Source organism: Papaver somniferum, chromosome 1 (assembly GCF_003573695.1).
Source record: "Papaver somniferum cultivar HN1 chromosome 1, ASM357369v1, whole genome shotgun sequence".
NCBI lineage: Eukaryota > Viridiplantae > Streptophyta > Magnoliopsida > Ranunculales > Papaveraceae > Papaver > Papaver somniferum.
Window position 1 is genome coordinate 149,783,042 of NC_039358.1, and position 22,687 is coordinate 149,805,728.

The following is a 22,687-nucleotide window of genomic DNA, read 5'->3' on the forward strand; positions in this document are numbered from 1 at the left end:
TACCTGGTTTGCAAACACAGTGGTTAAGTTCTAAAATCGGTTATGTATGATTCCCATACTCATGAACTAAAACATTTATGAATTAATGAATGCAATCTTTGCAAACCATGGCTTAGTGTTCATGAATTGATTCTTACAAATCAATCCGATTTTGTTTCATTTTGTTCATATATATTTTTATGAGATAATGAACAATTAAACAACTCTATTTGAAACACAATTGGATTCATTTGATTATATTTCGTGATTGATTGATCATCATATTTGATCTAGAAGTGTTAGATGAATATGGTTAAGACAAAAGTGTTCATATGGCTAACTTCGGTTAATTGTTATTGGGCCAACTCAATATACACGTTTAGGTACGGTTACCCATATCTAAATGAAGGTATATTTTATTTGTGTGTAACAAGCTAAGACCATCTAACGGTGGAGATTGATTACTTTATTTTTAAGAAGACTTAGCTTGAATCTTAAATTAGTATTTCATATAACGGTGAATATTGAATGCTATGTTACTAAGATATCTTAGCTTTGATTGAAAGCAACCCTGATTTAAAAGACTATATAAGGGAGAACTCTAGAAACTGGAAAACCTAATCCCGACACTTTCCTGTGTCCTAGTTGCAAACTAGAGTCGATTCTCGTTTAACCTAGGTTTTTCCAAAACCATTATAGGTTAACGACTTGAAGACTTCATTTGGGATTCGTGAAGCCAGATCCAACTATTTTCTTTGTATTTGCGTATTCTGATCTTACTTATTCTATCGTATTGAATTTTATCTTCTCTAATATTTACTCGAGATTTATCTCCGATAAGTAAGATATAAAAAGTAATCACAACAGTTCTTCGTCTCAGACTCTTGTGATTCCGCAATAACTTTTTATGTTAATCAGTTGGGTTATTGTGAGGTGATTGATATTTCTAGGCTGATCTTCAGGAGTATAAGACCGGATTATCAATTGGTTCTTGTTCACCTTGATTTATCAAAAGACGGAACAAAAACCAAATAAATATTAGACATATCTGTGGGAAACAGATTTGTTTATAAGTCTTTGACTTTGGGTCGTAGCAACTCTTAGTTGTGGGTGAGATCATCTAAGGGAATCAAGTGCGTAGACTCTGACGTGGTTTTAGAGGCGTATAAAACGCGATTGTACCTTAATTGGTGTGAGACTTGGTTAGGGCTCAACTACATTCCAGTACGAAGTTAACTTGTAGTAGGCTAGTGTCTATAGAGGATTAATACAGTGTGGTGTTCAAAGCTAGACTAAGACCATGTTTGTTTGCATCTGACTCGCGATCTGAATCTGAGTCAATCCATGACTCGTCGCAAGTCAAATGTCAGACTGTTTGTTTTCAATTTTGAGTCAGATCTGATTCGACTTCTGACTCAGACCTAACCCCTGACTCGGGCCCATTTGAGTCAGGTAACAAAATACCCCTGACTCATTGGATCAAATCACTGACTCACATTTTTTTGAGTCAGTTGAGTCAGATCTAACTTAAACAAACATATTGAGTCAGATCTGACTCAAGTCAGGTGATTTCAGTCAGATCTAGACGACTCAGATCCAGATAACTCAGATGAGTCAGGAGTAAACAAACAAGGTGTAAGTCCTGGGTTTTTTCTGCATTTGCGGTTTCCTCGTTAACAAAATTTCTGGTTTCTGTGTTATTTTTTTTCCGCATTATATTTGTTTATACAATTAAAATATCACGGGTTGTGCGTTGTTCAATAAGTTGATAAATCCGACCTTGATTGTTGGATATAACTTGATTGACACTTGGGCGTTGGTCTTTGGTACCGTCCAAGTTATTTCTCATATCAATCAGGCTCACGGATTTTCATCTGTTCGATTTGCTGATTGCATTGAGAAATAAAGATAAAGATCTTTGATATATATCTTGAATGAGCTCGCTTTTAAGTTGGTGCTCTCGGAATTATATTGGAGTTTAGTCCATACAGTTTATACCCCCATTTTTTCAATTGGTATCAGAGCAGGCAGACACGCTAAGACCTCATAAGTCTGTGTTTGTAGCAATCTGACTCTATGGACATAAGTGTTATCTCTACAAACGTACCGCCAGTCTTTGATGACTCGAATTAATTATGGTGGAAAATTGCTATGTGTGTCTTTCTACAAGCGCTTGATTTTCAATCATGGGTTCGTGTTGTGAATGGCTATGATCCTCCAGTGGTTATAGTAGACGGTGTAACTGTTGCAAAGGATATTGGTGAGTATGATCCTTTCGAGATTCTCGCTGCAAAGCAAAATTCTGACAGATTAAATGATATCATCCATGCCATCACCCCAGATCTTCAGCACCATGTGACTATGTGCACTAAGTCTAAAGATGCTTGGGATATCTTAGAAACTGTATTCGAAGGAAATTCCTCTGAGAAATAAGCTAGGCTTCAAAACCTAAATTCTGATTCGGAAAACCTTCGTATGGCTGATGAAGATTCATTTGATGAGTTTAATCACAAAGTGTCTGAAATTGTTAATGCATCTTTTGCATTGGGTAAGAATATTCTTGAAAAGGACATTGTGATAAAAATTCGCAGATCGCTACCAATTAGATACGATTCTAAGAAACATGCCATCATTGAGGGGAATAACCTTGAAACACTTTCCAGAAATACTCTTGTTGGGAAGTTAAAGATCTTTGATCACGAGCATATATCCAAATCTGGAAAAAATTTTGCATTCAAAGCACAAAAAAACACTAAATTACTTGATAAAAGTAAATAGGCCTAAAAAATAATACTCCAATTAAACTTTCAGGTGGCTTCAGGTTGTAACTTAGATGTCCACCCTGGTGGTGTACTGGTGTGTGCCTACGTGGTGTGGATTCGAATCCAGAGTCTCCAGGCGAATTTGTTAAGATTCCTCGTATAACTGGGCCAGCACATATTCAACTAGTGTACCTTGCAGTCCACCATCCATAACCCAAAGTCAAGTCAAATATGAGGTGCTCCAAAGAAGAAGAAGTGGAGGAAAAAGAAAAAAAAAACTTTTTCATTTCTGGATTTTATATTTGAAGATTGATGATAATAGTATGATCTATTTTTAGGAAACGGCACTTACATGGGAGTAGGAGAGCTCTGCCGTCACTTGGTGATGATTCAGGTAAAGTATAATAGATGAGAACAAAATTTCAGTGTATCAAGGATGCACAGAACACCAACTTGGTCAGTAATTCTCTCTTTATCTCAATGAACAAACTCTGTATCCAAATCATCTTTTACTGAATCATTACGGTTAGAGATCAACCACTACTCACACCAAGAAATGACGTCATCCAGAGTCAAGTTTAATTAGTGATTGGATACTCACATCATAACTAATAGAAGAAAATAAAAGGGTCACTTGGAATTCACAATCTTAGTTCTTTCTGCCATACAATACACTGTCCTGATAACTACTGCACAACCCACCTATGTTTATCGTAGTTGTTTAGGAGAAAGTTACAATTCCAACAGTATATTTCAGTCTAACCTCAACCGCCTTCTTTTGTCTCTTTTCTCGTCCAACAACACAGTTATTAAAAAGGGGAAATTAGGCTCAGGCCCAACCCATGGATAACTCATAATATGAGGCCCTTAATTAAAAAAAGTTTAAATCTAGGTCCCGAGTTTTTAAAAGACCTTGCTACCCTTATGCATATTGTCAAGCCCATAATTAAATAAAATTTAAATTTAGGCCCAAAATTATTAAATCTAGGCCCGAAATTATTAAAATACAGTGCGAAGGTATAAACAGAAGTTACACATGCATATGGCATGTGTAACCAGAAGTTACACATCCTTATGATATGTGTAATGCAAAGTTACACTTGTATATATATGCAAAAAACTAGACATCAAAAAAAACACAAAAATACAATTATTACTTTAATATTCATTTACAATAATTTCTTAGCATGTGTAACAAGTTACACACGCATCTGTTTAGTGTAATTGAGAGTTACATATGTGTCTATCTAGTGTAACTGAGAGTTACACATGCATCTGACTTGTGTATTCAGCGTCAACTCCAGTTCCAGCGAGACCATTACCACGTTTAAGCAATTAGCTTTTTGAAGTTATCTAAAACCTGAAATATAACAACAAGCAATCAGTATTTATACGATTAAAATGAACAGTAGATAAAAAATGTATATTTCAGTTTCACAAGCATCTGACTAGTGTAGCTAGCGGTTACACATGCATCTGAATTTGTAACTGGGTTACACATGCATATAACATGTGTAACTAGGAGATACACATTCATCTGGCTAGTGTAGCTAGCAGTTACACATGCATATGACTAGTGTAACTAGGAGTTACACATGCATTGGTATGTGTACCCAAAATCAGTATGTGTAAGTAAAAGTTACACATCTAATTAACATGTGTAACTTGCAGTACACATGCATCTAATTATGTAACTAGGAGTTACACATGCATCAGACTTAGATATGTCAACATAAAATCAGCAAATCCATCTCTAAATGAATAACACTAGCAAAAACGAGAGGTGACTATCAAGCAATTACCAGTCATAAAATACAGTTAACCTTGCAAGTGAATGAGAAGCTCTTAATTAAGATATCACTGCTTCAGCAGAAAGACGTGTTAGCACTGTATTAACAGAAAGACGTTTTACAGCGCTAGTCTAGATGTACCTAAGCCATTTTCATATTATCGATGACAACGGACATTTTAAGCAACAAAAGTAAAGCTTCAGATAGTAATTATACTGGCAGAATAATACAAACACCTGGAACCTTGTGCTAGCACATTAATATCGCAAAAAATGATCACACAACTGATTCAGCAGGGTATAGATATGAACCCAGGAAAACAAAATGCATGTGTAATCAGTAGTTACACATGTCATATGTAAACAATAGTTACACATGCATATTAGCATAAGTTACACATACAATCATCATGTGTAACTAGAAGTTACACATCTAATTAGCATGTGTAACTATAAGTATAACCTGCATCTAATTAGTCTAATCTGCATCCACTACTACTCCCTACTACTAGGACTTGATGTTCTTTCCTCAATTTCATAAATATAACCACTATAATAGATAGAAGTTTCATAATTAGGTTACATATGCATATCCCATCAAATTAGCATGTGTAACTAGTAGATACACATTCATTTGGCTTGTGTACCTAGAAGTTACATATTTAATTAGCATGTGTAACTACTAGTTACACATCCATAGTCTGCCAATGCTAGTTAAACGTGCAAACTGTCATGTATATGGCTTGTGTGATGTGCAGTTAAACAGATGTATGAGTTAAGTGAAACCATTCCAGACCTATATCCATATACTACCTTTCAAGAAAAAGAAGTATAGTCGTAAGTAATCAAGAAGGCTTACTTGATAACGGTGTTCACTTTATCTGTCTGGATGTTGTACATCTTCTTGAAAGCATCCTTGTTTTCTTCTTGTTGTTGTCTTCAATCTTCTTCATTGCGGACTCGGTGGTGAGTGGGTATTTCAGGATCTGGTAATGGTCAGCTTGTTCCTTGGTAGTGCACTAATACATGGTACTTGGGATTCCTTGCCTTCTGCAATGTCTTTGGCCTGTGAAATGTGACTGATGTGCAGATGTTCTTAGCCTTCTTCTTAATGGTTGATGCTCCAGCTTTGACAGCCTTGGAAGCTTTGTTAGCCAGCACCTTGGGTCAGCCTTCTTAGTAACTACATGACAAGCAAATGATATCAGTACCATAGCAGCTAGAACTTCTCATACAAATGAACAAAACAGGACATCCAAAAATCAAAAACCAATGGACATAGAATAGTCAAATCTATCTCATAACTGAATAAACTAGAGCAAGTATACAAAACTTAATAGTTCGCCCTTACAGAGTTACAGACTCTACAAAAAGAAGGTAAAATTAAAAATGTTACAGTTAGATAGAAGTTTCATATTAGGTTACATATGCATATCCCATCAAATTAACATGTGTAACTATAAGTTACACATCTAATTTGCATGTGTAACTAGTAGATACACATTCATTTAGCTTGTGTACCTAGAAGTTACACATTTGATTAGATGTGTAACTACTAGTTACACATATATAGTCTGCCAATGCTAGTTAATGTGCAAACTGTCATGCATATGGCTTGTCTAACGTGCAGTTAAACAGATGTAATGTGCAGACCTATATCCATATACTACCTTTTCATATACATTCATTCAACGGAAAGCATCGACCCCTTTGATATACATTACAGAATCCATATACTACCTTTATAAGGATGCATAAGTCAACAGTAAAAACCAATCATTGACAGGGATGCTACCGTAGTAAATTTATCAGAAAAAGTTAACCTTGATCACAATAAAAACATAAACATTTAAAAAAGAAGAGAACCTTGTGAAATCAGCTAATTACATGTCACCACTAGCACCAGTAGTAGAAACTTAAAATAGTTCATCCTTTATCTTCTCATCATCTCCTTCAATTCATCAATTCTGAAAAACACCACCACTGACTTCAAAATCCTCTTTCAAACCTGCTCCAATACCACCACCTCTACCACCACATCCTCCTCATACTCCTCCAGAACCTGCATCTCCACCATCAACACCACCATAGATTCGTTAACCAAACTCAACATGTGTAGTCAAGATAAGCAACATAAAAACACCAACAAGAGTCCACAACTAGCTCCATTAGAATTATGAAAGATCAGCGTTTTTATTAAATGGAGAATTTCACTAGTATTATCAACAAATCGGCAGAAACAAACAACAAACCTAAACATACCTAGATTCAAAACCTGTTGATTCAATAAAAATAATGTTCTTCTCCGATCTGAATAAAGTCAACGAAACAAAAATCAGAACCTTATCAAACTAAGAAAGTAGAACTACTAAATCAGGAAAACATATTGAATCAAATAGAAAACCTTACCTGAAGTAGCTTCGAAACAACAAATTAGAGTCAATTTTATTTTCGAATCACATAACTAGGAATTTTAATTGAATTAAACATGATTAGAAGGGAGAAACTTATCTTTCTCAGCTTTTTGTTGTTGAATCTTCAGATCTAATAGTTGATGACGAATTTTATTGTCTCTGCATCTCGATTTCGACTTATTCACAAACAAATGATGATCTGGAAACATCATCAGTAGATACAGATACAGAAGTAGAGATCAATGTCATTTTTTCCTCTTCGTCGTACATCGGCAGCCATAGATGACATAGATCGAAAACCACTAAATTCTTTTAGCAGAAGATAGAGTAGAACAAAAATCTCTATACATAATTGATTCTTTCTAAATCACAGATCGATTTGCTTGCAAATGTGAAATCAAATCAGAAGATTAGATCTTGTACAACCGAATAGATAAAATCCTAGAAAATGAATCTATAAGAGCAGCTCTGGTTTAGACGGAGAGAGAAAATGAAATAGAAAATGAAAATATCTTCTGATATTCCTCTTGTATAAATACTAAAGGGTAGTCTTGGTATTATTAAAATTCGTAATAATTAATTATGGGCCAGATCTGAAGAAAAATTGATTTTTTGGGCCTAGTAATATCATTTTCTTAAAATATGGAGTTGACAGTGGATGATCCATATAGTGGGGCTTCTATATGTTTGAACCCATATAACACCACTGTCGGCCGAAACCCGGATTCCGTTTTCGGGTCTTTCCAGTGTAGTGGTTTTGTTACATTAGAAAATTGCCAAGACTGTGTTGATAAAGCAACTCAGGAGATTATGCAAAGTGATGGATGTCCAAATTCGAAACAAGCAATTATTTGGTATGATGAATGTTTGTTAAGGTATTCGGATGAATCGTATTTCTCCACCATGCAAGATGTTCCAGCAAGTTATGCCAGAATTGGTGAAGATGTCGACAATGGAGATATGTTTGACCAGCAATCATCTGGTCTATTAAATAGTCTAATAGACAAAGTCTCAAAAGATAGTTCTTCTATCAACAATAGTACTCTATACGCGAATGGAGAAACAAATTATAGAAGCTCACTGAACTTATATGGGGTTGTACAATGTACCTCAGATATATCACGAAGTGACTGCAATACTTGTCTAAGAGTGGCAATTTCAAACTTCGGGAAATGTTGCTTTGGGAAGTCTGGTGGAACAGTCGTTGTACCGAGCTGTTACTTTAGATATGAGACGTATCGTTTCAATGATTCTATGGTGAATTCACCACCTTCATCTTTAGTATTGCCTAGCCCTCCGCCATCTTCAACCAACACAACAAAAAGTAAGTAGGATGTGATGTTCAACAGATACAACCTTGCAATCTCTATATGTTTATATGAAAAGATTATGATATTTTCAAGTTTCTTGTTTGAAATTACTTAGTTGCAGACTTTCTTGTTTGGTATAAATCACTTACGATTAAATGGTTCATTATTAGCAGAAGAAGAGAAAAAATCACCCAAAGTGGCTATTATTGTTGTTGTTTCTTTAGTGACTGCAACACTCTCCACCATAACAATTCTTTGGTGTTTCTGTATACAAAAGAGGAAGGTGAAGAAAGGAAATGAAGGTAAGCCAAAGTAAAATTTGCATGTTTCTTGAGTTATGGTGTTACACCATTCCCAAACTTTAATAGTTGTTTTGCTTCACACCTTTGATGTTGGTTGCAGAAGCCATAATCTTAAATTCTGCAGCTTTGCAAATTGACTTCAATACTATAAAACTTGTCACTGGCAACTTCTCTGACAACAATAAACTCGGGGAAGGTGGTTTTGGTTCAGTTTACAAGGTAATTACAGATCGCATTACAACTCTTTCAGGTGGTTTCTGAGCATTCCAATTAAATAATAAATTTGATGTCCGCAGGGTACACTAGAGGATGGGCAGGATATAGCTGTGAAGAGGCTCTCTAGATATTCAGGTCATGGTGGAGAAGAATTTAAGAATGAAGTTATGTTAGTAGCCGAACTTCAACATGAGAATCTTGTAAGGCTTTTGGGTTTCAGCTTAGATAAAGAAGAAAAACTACTCATTTATGAATTCATGCCAAATGCAAGTCTCGACCGATTTCTATTCGGTAAGTTTCCTGACACATATAATCTCTTTACAGATGGGACGTAGTATCTTGTTGTGTACGCCTATAGTAACCTGGTTTGATTTTCTTCTATGTAGATCCTGTTAAATGTACAATGTTGGACTGGAAAACACGATATAACATTATAGTAGGCATTGCACAGGGTCTTCAGTACCTACATGAGGATTCTCAACGTAGGATTGATTATTCATCGAGATCTCAAAGCCAGCAATATATTACTAGATGTTGATATGAACCCCAAATATCTGATTTTGGCACGGCAAGGATGTGTATGGAAACCCAAGCTAATACAAGTAAAATAATCGGTACATAGTAAGTATTTGCATGAGGACCCAGCTCGATTGTTTCAAATTAGTGATAAAACTACAAGTCTTTAACAGTTGCTTGGTTTGATGCTGTCATGCAGTGGATATATGGCTCCAGAGTATGTAAAGCATGGGTATTTTTCTGAAAAATCAGACGTCTTTAGTTTCGGTGTCGTAGTTCTTGAGATCCTTAGCAGTAAGAAAAATCACGCTTTCAACGAATCAGAAATTGGAGGTTCCCAGGACCTTCTAAGCTATGTGAGTATGGAATCTTGTGTTTATTCCCTTCTTTCTTACTCTGTCTAATGAGTTGTGTAGGATGAATTTATTAACGCTAATTGTAGAAGTAAAACGAAAAATTGTTGCAGGCTTGGAGACTTTGGAAGAATGAGACACCTCTAGAGTTCTTAGATCCAACATTAAGGCAGTGTTATGTGATGAGTGAAGTGATGATAAGCATCCGGGTTGGCTTGTTATGTGTTCAACCATATACAACTGACAGGCCTACAATGGCGTCAATTATCGCTATGCTCAAGAGGAAATCTGATATGCTCCCACTACCTTCAGCCCCTGCATATTTTACAACGGACCAAATGTCCCTGAAGCTGGCACCATGGAGTGCCAAATGGTGCATCAATCAGTGAATTGTAACGGCACTATACGAAATGGTATTCAATAATGGTCGATTCTTTTCTTCTGCGTTATTCGAAGAACTTTTTGTATTTGAAATAAATAAAAAATTTAAAAAACATTGCGGTTATTTCTCGAAGAAGAAGAAAAAGAAGGGAAATAAATAAATAACTTCAGTCTTCAGTCTGACGCTCTCCCAACTGAGCTATCCCCACTTGATGACCATATTTCAGAAAGTAACTTGGACTCGAAGTCAAAATTATCATCGCTTAATTGTATTTCATAAAATAACTTGAACTCGCCTAAAACAAAACTATACTCATAAAGTAATTTGAACTCACCTAAAACAAAATTATACAACGTTGTTGTTTCACCAGTGTAGTTTCATGGTAACAGATCAATGAGCTACAATTTGAATTATGCAGTCAGGCAAAGGCAATATTATACATCTCCACAATAGTAAACAAACCCAATATATAATGCGAATACACGACATAAATCTGAAAATAAGGCTTTAAGCTATTTGCAGTTGAGGATTACTTTTGAATGCAAGGCCTTAAGATTATGATCTTAAATTCCTCTTTCAACACTCACAAAGCAATAGAACTCTGTTTCTCACAGTACTATAAGAAGAATGTCTACAACTAAGAATCTAATTTTCAAATCTCATTCTGCTTTTCAGGAGTTTAATTCTTCAAACACAAAGCAGAGGGCACTTCTAGCTGTCTTCAGGACATTCAGGTATACACGAGAGAAGGTAAACTTGAACGATACAAAGAAACTAGTAATTCCTATACAGTGGCGGCAACCCCGTGTTTTTCACAGGAGGTGATTGTTGAGTTTTTGGTCTAGCATACTCAGCGAAAATAACCCAACCATCCAGAAACTACAAAACATAGAGATGACAGATTGTAAGTGAAGCAGTAAATACAAGAAAAATGAAAACAAGAAACTGCTACAAAGTTGTTAGAAGGAGCACTATTGCAGCCATTTGTGGTTGTGGCTCTTTTGGACTAGGAAAATTAATAAACCTCGAAGTGGTTAGTTCTAATTCCATAAGAAACCAAAAGTTCTAAGATATTATAGAAAAATCATCTTAGTTCTAGACTTCAAGTAGCATCAACACTCTTTCTTAATAGGATATTACTGCAGGAAGAAATTAGATACGCACCATAACACACGTTAACGAGCAAATGGCTATACCATACAAAGATCTCAAGTGTACCTTGACCATTAAAAGTTTCCCAAAATTTGAGAATGATGGTCTAGTTTATTGGTTTTCGGAAAAAGGGCATTGGTTATTGGTTATTGGTCTAGTTTATTGGCTTTCGGGGCGAGACCGGCGTAAAAATTCTGCTATACTTTTATGAGATAGATTCATTTCAATCTCTAGCCTTACCCAGACTCGCTCGGGAAAAAAAGGCTTTGTTTTCGGTTTTTAATCTAGTTTATTGGTTATTTGGGCTTATTTCATAACAATAATCAAAGTTCTCATCACCCTCGAAGGAATTGGAGAACTCCAAGCGTAATGTTTTCTCACCTTGCCATCCATGCCCTTGATACCTTCATCGGCATCATCTAAAGTGGCATATCTCACGAAACCATAGCCCCTGGAGTATCCTGAAACATGGTCAGTAACAACCCGAGCTGCAAAGAAAAACAAAAGGGTCAGCATTAAATTTTAGCAGTAGAATCTTCACATCACAGTTCTTATATAACATACCTTGAACAACTTCACCAAATTTCGCAAAGGCATCTGTCGGTGCTTCTGAAGTAGTACGTTTATTAAGCCCTACAAGCAAAGCACATAGTCAAATAAGATGAATGCACCTCATCAGCAACCTAGAGGTCACACTTCATAGTCAATTAGGTTGTCAATATTGAAGTAAAATTAACAAATTTAATCAAGAAAAACATTAGATGATTGGTCATCAAATTAATAAAATTACATGAAATTAGTGGATCACCATTTCAAGTAAAACTGTGTATGTAAATGCTAGCCCCAAACTCTTCATCTATATCATTAAGCTTCGTTGTCAATTGTATTAGTCAAACCAATTCAATCAGATTGGAATAAACACCATGATCACAGATTATATTAATGATCAAATGAATTGCTTTAAAATGAGTCATCCAATGGGCAGCTCAACTGAAACTTAAACCCTAAACCCTGACAAAACCCTAAGTTGGATAAAACTATAACCGACGACAAAAACCTATTTTTTGAAATTAGAAACAAAAACCCATCTTTACAAGAGGCGTGGTTATATGATTTTTGTAAGAGGGGATAAAAATTTAGGGTTTTGAAAATGAACCGTATGATGTTTACCTGAAACAAAGAGTTTTGTTGAGGGTTCTGCTGCCGGAGGAGCACTGGTAGCTGCAGCAGTAGGTGGTGGAGAAAAAGCAAAGTTCGAAAACATCATTTTGCTAGCAAAACGAGGGATCGCCATTTTCGTCGCCATTGTTGGGGAATGGACTCTGCGTATCGGAGAAAGAGAAAACCAGTGAGTCCGAATAAGACATGATATAGTCTAGGGAGTTCTCTCATAATTTTCACCGTGTCTGACACAGACATTCCTGATCGTTACATGTCTTCTAATCCATCTTCATCCGATCTTCTAAACCAATTTGCTAACCTCCTTTCACGTGAACCTTCCAATGCCACTGTCAATATCAATGCCAATTTCCCAGGAATCAAACTCAGACATCAAAATTGTCTTATACTGAAAATCATCTCTCCCAAAACCTTTTCAATCAATATGGTTCGTGATACACTAACCAAAATCTGGAAAACCAATCAAGTGTTCTATGTATCAGTTTTTACTGATGATACTTATGTCATTAAATTTGAGTCTCAAGCTGATGCTTCATTGCCAAACAAGTTACCGGAAGAATACAAATTCGAGTCTGTTGAATTGGGGATTCAAATCCACGGATTACCAGTTGAAAATCTATCCTCCATGTATGTTTATGATTTGATGTCTCAGATTGGGGAGACTCGACCGATTGCAACTTACGAATGCACTTCCCGAGGAAAATTTGTAAGAGCCAATACACGTATTTCCCTTAAGTATCCCCTTCCAAAAGCCATTCCTTTTCCTCTTCCTGGCAAACCCGATGACGCCCTTGAACTACGATATGAACGTCTCCCGAGATTTTGTTTATTTTGTGGTTTTATTAGCCATTGGATGAAGATGTGCCCCAAAGTAAACTACTTCAAAAATCATGTCTTCAACACTTTCCCATCTCATTAACATGAAGAGGCATTGGAATTGATAAAGCCTAAATACAAGTCTACTATCTGTGTCTCTGGCAGACTTTCTGAGCAAGAAAAACCTGTTTTCAAGGATATCTTTGTAGTAGATGACCCGCATTATAAGCAGCCGTCTTCAAGCGTGAGTAAGATCAATAGCATTTATGGTGATACTGCCGCTGGCCAATCTTCTTCAAGCTTTCATGGGGACTCTTCCCAGAATGGTAGAGCAGATTACTCAATGTCTCGAATTCTCAGATCGGAAATCCATGTTGCTGACATATCGGTTGAAAGAAATATGTATAACTCTGAATTATGTCTTCATCGCGAACTTTCTAGTCGTATGATTTCTGACAGAGGCAAGCAGTTGGCGACTACATCTCCATATCCTCCTAAAAAGGTTGTTGCAAAACCTCCATCAATGGATATAAGAAGTCGTGCTGGTTGGAAAAATGTGGCAAGAAATTCTAAGGATATTCAGCGTTTTGTTTCTGGACGTCAGTATGATAACAGAGCACAAAAAAGATCGCAGGATGAATCGTATATTATCAGTAACTCTCCAAGGTCGAAGTTTTCTAAGAAAAATGGTTCTATTTCATCTTATGAAAGTGGTGCAGCGGCAAGCCCTAAAAGGCCGCATGATAAATGTTAATTTTTTCATGGAATTGTTGGGGGTTAGGGAACAACCCAACAATTCGTGCACTGCATTCGTTCCTAAGGGGTACAAATCCATCAATGGTATTTCTTTCTGAAACAAAGTTATCTTCCGAAGCTTCTACAACCAGAGTTGATCAATTTGGTTTTGAAAATTCCTGTGTGGTTAGTTCAATAGGCAGAAGTGGTGGTTTATGGTTACTTTGGAGGAATTCCATCAATCTTGAAGTGATTTCTTCTTCCCCCAATCTCATTCATGTCGTTATCCATAACGATGGACCAAGACAATCCTGGCATCTTTTTTGCATCTACGGTCCACCGAGATTATCTGATAGGGCTTCTTTTTGGGAGAATATATCTTCTCAGGTTCAGGATTTTAATGGCAGTAAGTGTTTTATAGGAGATTTCAATGCAATCACGTCTAGTCAGGATAAATATGGAGGTCTGCATGTGATCGAATCAACTATCTCTTATTTCAATTCATTCATTCATCAAAATCATTTAATTGATTTAGGCTTTAGTGGTCCGGCTTACACATGGAGCAATGGTCGTAATCTGGATGCTTTAATTCGACAACGTCTTGACATGGTAATGGCTTATCCAGAATGGTGTATTTCTCATCACATTTCGGGTGTTCTTCATCTTCCTAGATTAGCAAGTGATCATGCACCAATACTTTTAAACACTGAAAGAAGTATTCCCACAGCTGCACCACATTACAAATTTGAAGCATATTGGATCTCGCACCCAGATTTTTTGGAGAAAGTTGAGGAGTGTTGGTCTCAAAATCCTGAAGATACCTTACAAGATAAACTTCAGAAGTTAAGTTCCTTCTTACAAAATTGGAGTAGAACAAAGATTGGATGTGTACGACATCATATTAGTTTTCGTAAGTCTAAATTACTAAGATTACAATCTAAAAGGCCATCAAATTCAGTGCTTTAAAAGGAAAAATTGGTTATTGCAGATTTGAATGAGTATTTGGTTATGGAAGCCACGTACTGGGATCAAAGGATGAAGCAAAAGTGGGCTAAATATGGAGACAGAAATACACGCCATTTTCACTTGTTTGTCCATCAACGTCGAAGAAGGAATACAATAAGTCATATCCAAAAATCAGATTCAACTTGGACTTCTAATCAAGATGAAATTGCTAAGGAATTGGTTCTTCACTTCTAGAATCTATTTAGGCAACCAGATGTTGAAGCAGTACCAAAGTTAAGGGATGATAAAATACAGAAAATATCTCAACAGGAAAATGAAGATATTGCAAAAATTCCTACGGCGGAAGAAATATGGGTTGTACTTGTCAAAATGGGATTGTATACTTCCCCTGGTCCAGATGGATACTCTCCAATCTTCTATAAAAAGTGTTGGTCTACTGTATTAAATGATGTTGTCAATTTAATAAAATCCATCTTTCAGTATGTTGAGTTTCCTGAGTTATTCAATCATACACATATTTCTATGATTCCAAAAATCAAAAATCCAACAAGTCCGAGTGATTACAGGCCAATTGCACTCTGCAATGTGCTGTATAAAGTGGTAGGGAAGTTACTTTCCAACAGAATCAAGCCTTTTCTTGATAACTTCATTTCTTGGTCTCAAACTGCATTCGTTCCGGGAAGACAAATTCTCGACAACATAGTTATTGCAAAAGAGCTTCTTCATTCCATGAATAATTCCACAGCCACGGATGGTCATTTTGCTCTAAAAGTGGACATGGCAAAAGCTTATGATCGGGTAAATTGGAAGTTTTTGGCTGATATGCTAATATTGATGGGGATTCATGGTCATTCTCTTTCACTTATCATGAAGTGTGTAACATCTATTTAATTTTCTATTAACTTAAATGGAGGCCCTCAAGGTTTATTTAGAAGTGAAAGAGGTATTCGAAAGGGTTGTCCCTTGTCTCCTACTCTTTTCATAATCTGCTCTCAGGGATTGTCGATTTTAATGAACCAATATGAACAACAAGGGCTCTATCAGGGTTACCAGATCAACAGATATGCTCTAATGGTAACACATTTGATGTTTGCAGATGATCTTTTCTTTTTTGGTGAAAATTCTAGAATCAACATTATGCACCTGAAAGAAATCCTTAAGCAGTATTCTGATTTATCTGGGAAATTAATCAACTTCAATAAGTCTGCAATTCATTTCAGTAAAGGAAATTCGAAATTTAGAGACAACAGTTTGGTGTTGAAGAAATGAAGGAGGATGACAAATATATGGGTATTTATCCCCTTAAGTCAGATTTCCGGATATCAAGTTCTGAGTTTTTGATTGATAAATTCAATTCAAGATTTACAGGATGGAGACAACATTATCTAAATCCGGCAAGAAGGACAGTACTTATAAACTCGGTATTGTCTTCAATCCCTATCTTATTTATGAGTATTTGTATTTTACCAAAGGGAGTTATCAATCAAATAGACAAAATCCAAAGATCTTTTTGGAATGGGCATTCGGTTGATCAAAGGAAGCTGCATTTTATTAATTGGGGAAAAACTTCTCTTCACAAGAAGGATGGTGGTCTGGGATTACGAAACATTGAATTGGTTAATAAATCTTTAGTTTGCAAACTAGCATGGAGACTTCTGGAGAACAAGAATGCTAAATGGGTTCAATTATTCTCGGCAAAATATCTTCAAGATCACTCTTTTTGGAATGCAGACGCTAAAAAGAAAGGATCTTCTATTTGGCATGGTTTGATGCAAGTAAGATCCTTTTTGGAGAACAAAATTTTCTGGCAAATCTCGAGTGGTAATTCTGTTAAGATTTGGGAAGATCCTTGGGTTCCAAATCAGGTAAATCATTTACTCCCATTACCAGATATATTGCCAGAAAATATTATGCATGTTTCTGATTTAATGACCGAAGGTAATATTAGTTGGAATATTGATATTCTGCATCAGTTGTTTAGTCAACAAATCGTGGACGAAATTCAGAAGATCTTCTTAAATGGAAATAATGCAGAAGATATCCTTATTTGGTCTCCCACAGTTACGGGTAAATTTTCTACAAAATCTTGCTACAAGATTCTTTCAGAAAATATTCCTTCTTCTTCGGCTATGCATGAGTTCCCTTGGCGTAAGTTTTGGTCTTTCTCTTTCATTCCTCCTAAGATTATGGTTTTTACATGGAAGTTGATTTACAATGGTTCGCCAGTCAATCAAAACATCAAAAGATTTGTCTCTCAGATAGATCCATCGTGCACATTCTACAAACAAGAGGAGGAGTCCACTGAGCATTTGTTTTTTAATTTCCCATGGTCTGTTACTATTCTCGAAAATATATATTGGGAATTCGCAGGCCTCACAGATACCAGGAACTCACGAGATGTTATCATGAGTTGGATAGAAGAAACAAATTTATTCAAGTTTACTATGAGCTTGTGTGTAATCTGGAATATATGGAAAATGAGGAATGAGATGGTTTTTTCTGATGCTTCTTTCTCTGCAGGGATGGTGATCAAGAAAGCTCATATTGATTAGAATGCATGTATTCAGGATAATCCGAGATTCTCTCTTGAAGAAACAATCACTGAGACTGTCTCTTAGCAACCTCCAAATTATGGTTACTCTAAAATCAATGTGGACGCAACTTTCACTCTGAATAAAGGAGCAGCAGGTGCTATTGTTCAAGATCATGAAAGAAGATTTTTAGGATGTGAAACAATAACCTTTGATGCAACCTCTCCACTATATGCAGAAACAAAGGCAGTTCTTCTTGGTATTCATCTGGTAAAAAGATTACAGTTAAGAAAGGTAATTATAGAAGGTGATGCATCTAATGTTCGTCAATCAATCGATGGGGATACCCGTGATATTCCTTGGAGCATAAACTCGTTGGTTTTACGTATTCGAAGTGAAGCAAACGATTTTGATGATATTAGCTTTCCTTCTGTTCCAAAAAGTGCAAATGTATTAGCACATGACCTTTGTCAATTTGCAAAACATGATGATGTTTCAGGGTGGTGGAATTCTTCTTCTCCACCTATTTGTATCTCTTCAAACCTCAATTATAATGAGGTAGTCTAAATAAGTAAAAGCTAAGGGTTCTTTGGAACCCTTTTTCCCTTCAAAAAAAGATATAGTCTAGGGAGATCATACACTCACTGCGGTTAAATCCGGCAACGAATCCCGATTAGCAATCCAACGACTCCCAAAAGCGTTCTCAATATTGGGACTATTAATGGGTGAAAACGGGGCTCATTCCATGTTTGAGGCGGGTTTTTACGTCGGGAAAGGATTCGGTAAACCTATCAAACCCTTTAAACTCTTAAGTCATACGAGGCCATGCATCGCACGGTGAGAATACTCATCCTTGGGTGAGCGTTCCAGCCCCTTGAAAATTCTCCATTCCACTTTTCTTCAAATTATACTAATGTAACCGGGAATACCGGTTTTTGATGAAAAAAACGAAATGGAAAGGGAAAAAACAGTCTCCCGGAAACATAAAAGAAAAAAACCAAAAAACTTTTAATCGAGTTTTCTCTGCTTTCTCTTCACGAACTCACCGCTCGATTTTCTTCTCTCAGTGTTTGATGAAGGAGATTAAGTGGTACTTTCTCCGATTCTTCCGCGATATGGAGATGTTGAGTAGATAGTTTTGGGGGTTTCTCTTTAAATCTTCTTTTGTTGTTAAATGGGGTTTTGAGACTGTTTGTTTTTCTTTTCTTTTAAGATTTGAAAAAGGGGTTTTGTGTTTGTGTTGTTGGGATTCGTCGATTGAAGGAAAGCTTGGTTTTTGATACAGTGGATTGCAAACAGGTTCAATTTTGGTTGTTTCTCTGAATCAATAAACCCTAACCCAATTTTTTTTTATAAATTTTGCAGGTGCGATTTTTTGTCCAAGATAAGTTACGGAGAAACCCTAATAGCCATTCAAGGTGATTTTACTCTTATTCTAATTACTGATATATCATAAACCCTAATTTCTCATGGTTTTCTTTTGCAAAAGGATTAGGGTTTTGTTAATTTGTTCTTTATTTGCTGATTTCAGTTTACCTTATTCGTTTACTAGCCCTAACCAATTCGGTTTAGTTCTTTATTTGTTCTTTATTTATGAATCAGGTAAACCCTATTTGGGTATAATTCTTCCATTTCATGTATGTGGTTTGTTAATACTTAGCTTATACATTTTCTACAATATTAGTTAATACTTTGAGTCTTGATTTCGTTTATACCATTTTTCTATTCACTATCCACCTCCATAATGTTCTAACATCTAATCATCTTATTTATCTTCATCCTTTTCTTCGTTATATTAGCATGCTCTCTTATATAATTTTGTAATGTTTTAAGTTTACAGGCCTCTCAAACTTGACATCTTTGAATCTTAAAAGAAGACATCTGGTATGGCAATGCTTCCACTCTTGAGATATTGTCATGATTTATAAGTTGTAACTGATGTTATAACCATTGATATTCTAGGCAATAACAATTTAGTGTCGATTATGATTATTATTAATGTTTTAACCAGGTTAATTTTTATTTTAAGCTATTAATTTTGTTTTTAGTTGGTTCGCTATTGATTTCAAATTAGCCATACACTTTTTTAGAAAGTGATTTACAGTCGCATTAGTAAGGCCTCTGCTGCTATTAATCACTGCTTTTCATTTCAAGTTAGCCAAATAAGTGTTTGTGTTGTCAGTCGTGAAAGTAAGGCTTCTGCTGCTATTCACTTAGGAAGATGGGGATAGCTGCAGATATGATGGGAATGTGACTTAAGCTTACGATGGGACTTTAGGTATGGGAGATGGATAATTTGACTTTTGAAGTAAACCAAAACGGTAGTGTGTTGGAGGCAGGACATTGATGATGACTACTCAGTTCAGAGACATGATATTAAGGGGTGGGGGGTAACTATATGTTTTGCAAGTTTTGCCGGATCGAGGTGGCTTTTACTTTTACTTCATTTTATTTTTTTTTAATTTCCTTAAACTCAATTTTAAGCTATATTATGGAATAAATATTTGGCAATAAAATGACAGAGTGGTGTTGTCTCAAGCGAATGAAACATGATTTCAGCTTATTTTTAGCTCTTCAAAGGTAAGTTATATTTGGCAGAACGGCAGTAACTAAAATGATTTACTTTTGGATTAGTATGTCATTTGGTGTAACATAGTACTGTACACCTTGGAAGAGGAACTCAGTATTGGACTTGAGTAAAGAGAAAGATCATTCAGTTTTCTTTTGGTTCATTTTAGTTCATGAATTTGTTTCAGTTTGCCACATCTCTCTGTTTCTTGGGAGTTTTTCATGATAGTTTACACAAGGGATCACGAGGGTGTTGAGTTAATAGTGTGATGGAAGAAACAAATGACTAAAATCTATTATTTTAAACTTGCTCAGTCGTCTCCTTCTTTGTGATTGTGTTGTTTGTAGACAGGTATTTTCTTTGATTGATTCCATTTATTTCTGTATTCAGGAGGAATCATAGGGATAGGAGAAGGTGGACGAGATCGAGTTGGTCTGTTACACACTCTAGCAACACTGCTTGAGTTCACGGGAAGTGTTCTAATTCATGCACTGCTAGGAGTGAAAATCTTACCTCTTGAAGACCAAAAGGTATATATATATATATATATATATATATATATATATATATATTCACAATTTTTTGAGTTTAGAATAAATATTTGTGTGCCTGGCTGCAAGCCCACATCCAATTTCCAACAAACATAAAGATATTGGTTCCTTTAACAATTGTGCAACTTCCTTAGCCGGTCTAGGTTATGATTCATATAATGTTAACCGCTAATGTGCTAGAATTAGGATTTATATAAGAGAAAATGAAAACCGAAATTCCGTCGTTGTGTTTCCTCGAGACTTACATCTCCCATAGATGTTTTGAACCGGGACCATTAGCTCATGACTCACAACATATATGTGTCGGGAAACAACAAAACCCCAACAATATGTTTTGAACAACAATTCTACTTCTTTCCAGCACTATATGACCTGAAGCTATGATTTCATTCTTCTTAATATTGCGGCGTATCAGTTAATTAACATTGCGCTTACATCTATTATGTTTCTCCTTTGTTACGTTGTTATTCTTGAAAGAATAAAAAAAACTCTCTCAATTAGCAATTTGGTTTTATCTCCGATTTGGCTGGCAGGTTGTTAGTTTTAGTCATTTAGTTAAGCATGATAGGGTTTGTACATTAAATAATTGAGTCAACCAGACCACCAGAAGTCTACGTTAGCTGTTAACAAAATGATGGTTTGGTTTATTTGGGAGAGTTGTTGATGAATGATTCTATTTAGTTTTGTATCTATCAATTTGGTTTAATTTCTGATTTGGCTGACATGTTTTTGGTTTTGGTCATTTAATTAAGCATGTGTACATTGGATAATTGAGCCAATCCCATCACTCGAAATTCAACTCTAGTTGTTAACAAAGTGATGGCTTGGTTTCTTATATTATTTCCACATTGCTCATCATTTTGTGTGGCTTGGTTTCTTATATTATTTCCACATTGCTCATCATTTTGTGTTTTTCAGTAGGCGATCCTGTCGGGGGTTATCCAAAATCGAAAGGTAAAAAGGTTTAAAGATGGTAGTAACTCTTCTATCCAAGTGAGTACGTACTTTCCTCTAGGTTACCCCCTTCAAGCCTTTATGATAGGATGTTAGCGAGACCACCTGAATGAGTATTTGTGTACCATATTTTTAAATATTGGCTTGCTTTGTGTAACAAAGTTTTTGACCCATAGGTCGGAATGACGCCAATATGATAATAGATTTTAATGTTTTACAGATAAACCCTTGGATGAAGTTCTTTTTACTTATGAGATTACTTGAAATGAAATGAAGAATTGTATAGCTTTTAGGGTTCTTTCATGGTAAACGTGGTGAACAAAAGTGAGATAGTAAGTGCCAATCCTTGAAGATACTACTAACTTCTTTCATTTTCAGATTACAGACTGATTCTTGCAGTGGCAACATTTTTTCCTCCTTTGATCGAAAACAGTAATGGTGAAAGCGAAGGTGACAAGGGTGATGACGATGAATAAATATATTTACTCAAGATACGGTGATCTAGATGAATAAAGGCGGAGAATGGACACCACAGTCCTCAAGAAATGGCGTTTCCTACAGGATGTTAACTATTTTATACTTACTCTGACAGTAGATTTTGGTTCAGTCTGAACTATGATTACATGAACATAGTTCAGATGATGCCTTCTTTTATGTTGAAAAATGTGGTATATCCCTTGGATTAAAGGGATCAAACTAAATTGGTTACATTAACGGTGCTTTGTAGTTCATTTTTTCAAATCTTAGTGATCCGGATGACATAATTTTTATAGTTCTGGTGGCTTAGATTATTATAAATTTCCACTTATTTTATTTTGTCTCTTAAATTTATTACCACGTTCTTCATGCTAAATATACTGTGTTCTTTTTCAAATATGTTGCATATATTCAATGATGATACTATGATGAACTTAAACTTAATCCCGTGCAAAGTATGTGGATGCATCGCAATAGGCCGACACGTACAATCAAAAATTCTCACCGAACCCTAACATAGGTTACATACCAGGTTTGTTAAAATTCTCATCGTAACAGTTTAGTTTTGTAAAATGGAATATTCTCATCCTAACAGTTTAGTTTTGCAAAAATCCTCAACGACCTGGGGAAGCCAAGTCACACCAAATTAAAAATGCATCGCGACGGGACGAGGCGAAGCGAACCACATCAAATCAAAAATGCGTCGAGACAGGGCAAGGCAAAGCCGAGCCGCA

General features: G+C 35.8%; 2 protein-coding genes, 1 long non-coding RNA gene and 1 pseudogene across 12 annotated transcripts; 3 read left to right on the forward strand and 1 right to left on the reverse strand.

Moving 5' to 3' along the window:
* Nucleotides 1-7,586: 7,586 nt before the first annotated feature.
* Nucleotides 7,587-10,030, forward strand: LOC113352151 (annotated as a pseudogene).
* Nucleotides 10,031-10,448: 418 nt separating this feature from the next.
* LOC113333409 (organelle RRM domain-containing protein 2, mitochondrial-like) lies at nt 10,449-12,553 on the reverse strand. The gene is made up of 4 exons (XM_026579908.1): nt 12,346-12,553; nt 11,740-11,808; nt 11,557-11,663; nt 10,449-10,902 (listed from the first exon to the last, which is right to left on the reverse strand). Exons 1-4 carry the CDS (start codon nt 12,479-12,481, stop codon nt 10,798-10,800), a joined length of 417 nt encoding a protein of 138 aa, XP_026435693.1. The 5' UTR covers nt 12,482-12,553; the 3' UTR covers nt 10,449-10,797.
* Nucleotides 12,554-14,007: 1,454 nt separating this feature from the next.
* Nucleotides 14,008-16,140, forward strand: LOC113352159. The gene is made up of 4 exons (XM_026596019.1): nt 14,008-14,815; nt 14,894-14,993; nt 15,117-15,747; nt 15,868-16,140. Exons 1-4 carry the CDS (start codon nt 14,008-14,010, stop codon nt 16,138-16,140), a joined length of 1,812 nt encoding a protein of 603 aa, XP_026451804.1.
* A 2,222-nt stretch (nt 16,141-18,362) lies between these two features.
* Nucleotides 18,363-22,289, forward strand: LOC113304279. 10 transcript variants are annotated; one of them, XR_003338126.1, is made up of 8 exons: nt 18,363-18,492; nt 18,768-18,820; nt 19,243-19,286; nt 19,620-19,827; nt 19,925-19,982; nt 20,362-20,501; nt 21,441-21,515; nt 21,855-22,289. It is a non-coding gene; the product is annotated as an uncharacterized LOC113304279 (long non-coding RNA). The 10 variants fall into 10 exon arrangements; XR_003338127.1 differs by having other exon boundaries at nt 19,624-19,827; XR_003338134.1 differs by having other exon boundaries at nt 19,681-19,827.
* The last annotated feature ends 398 nt before the right edge of the window (nt 22,290-22,687 follow it).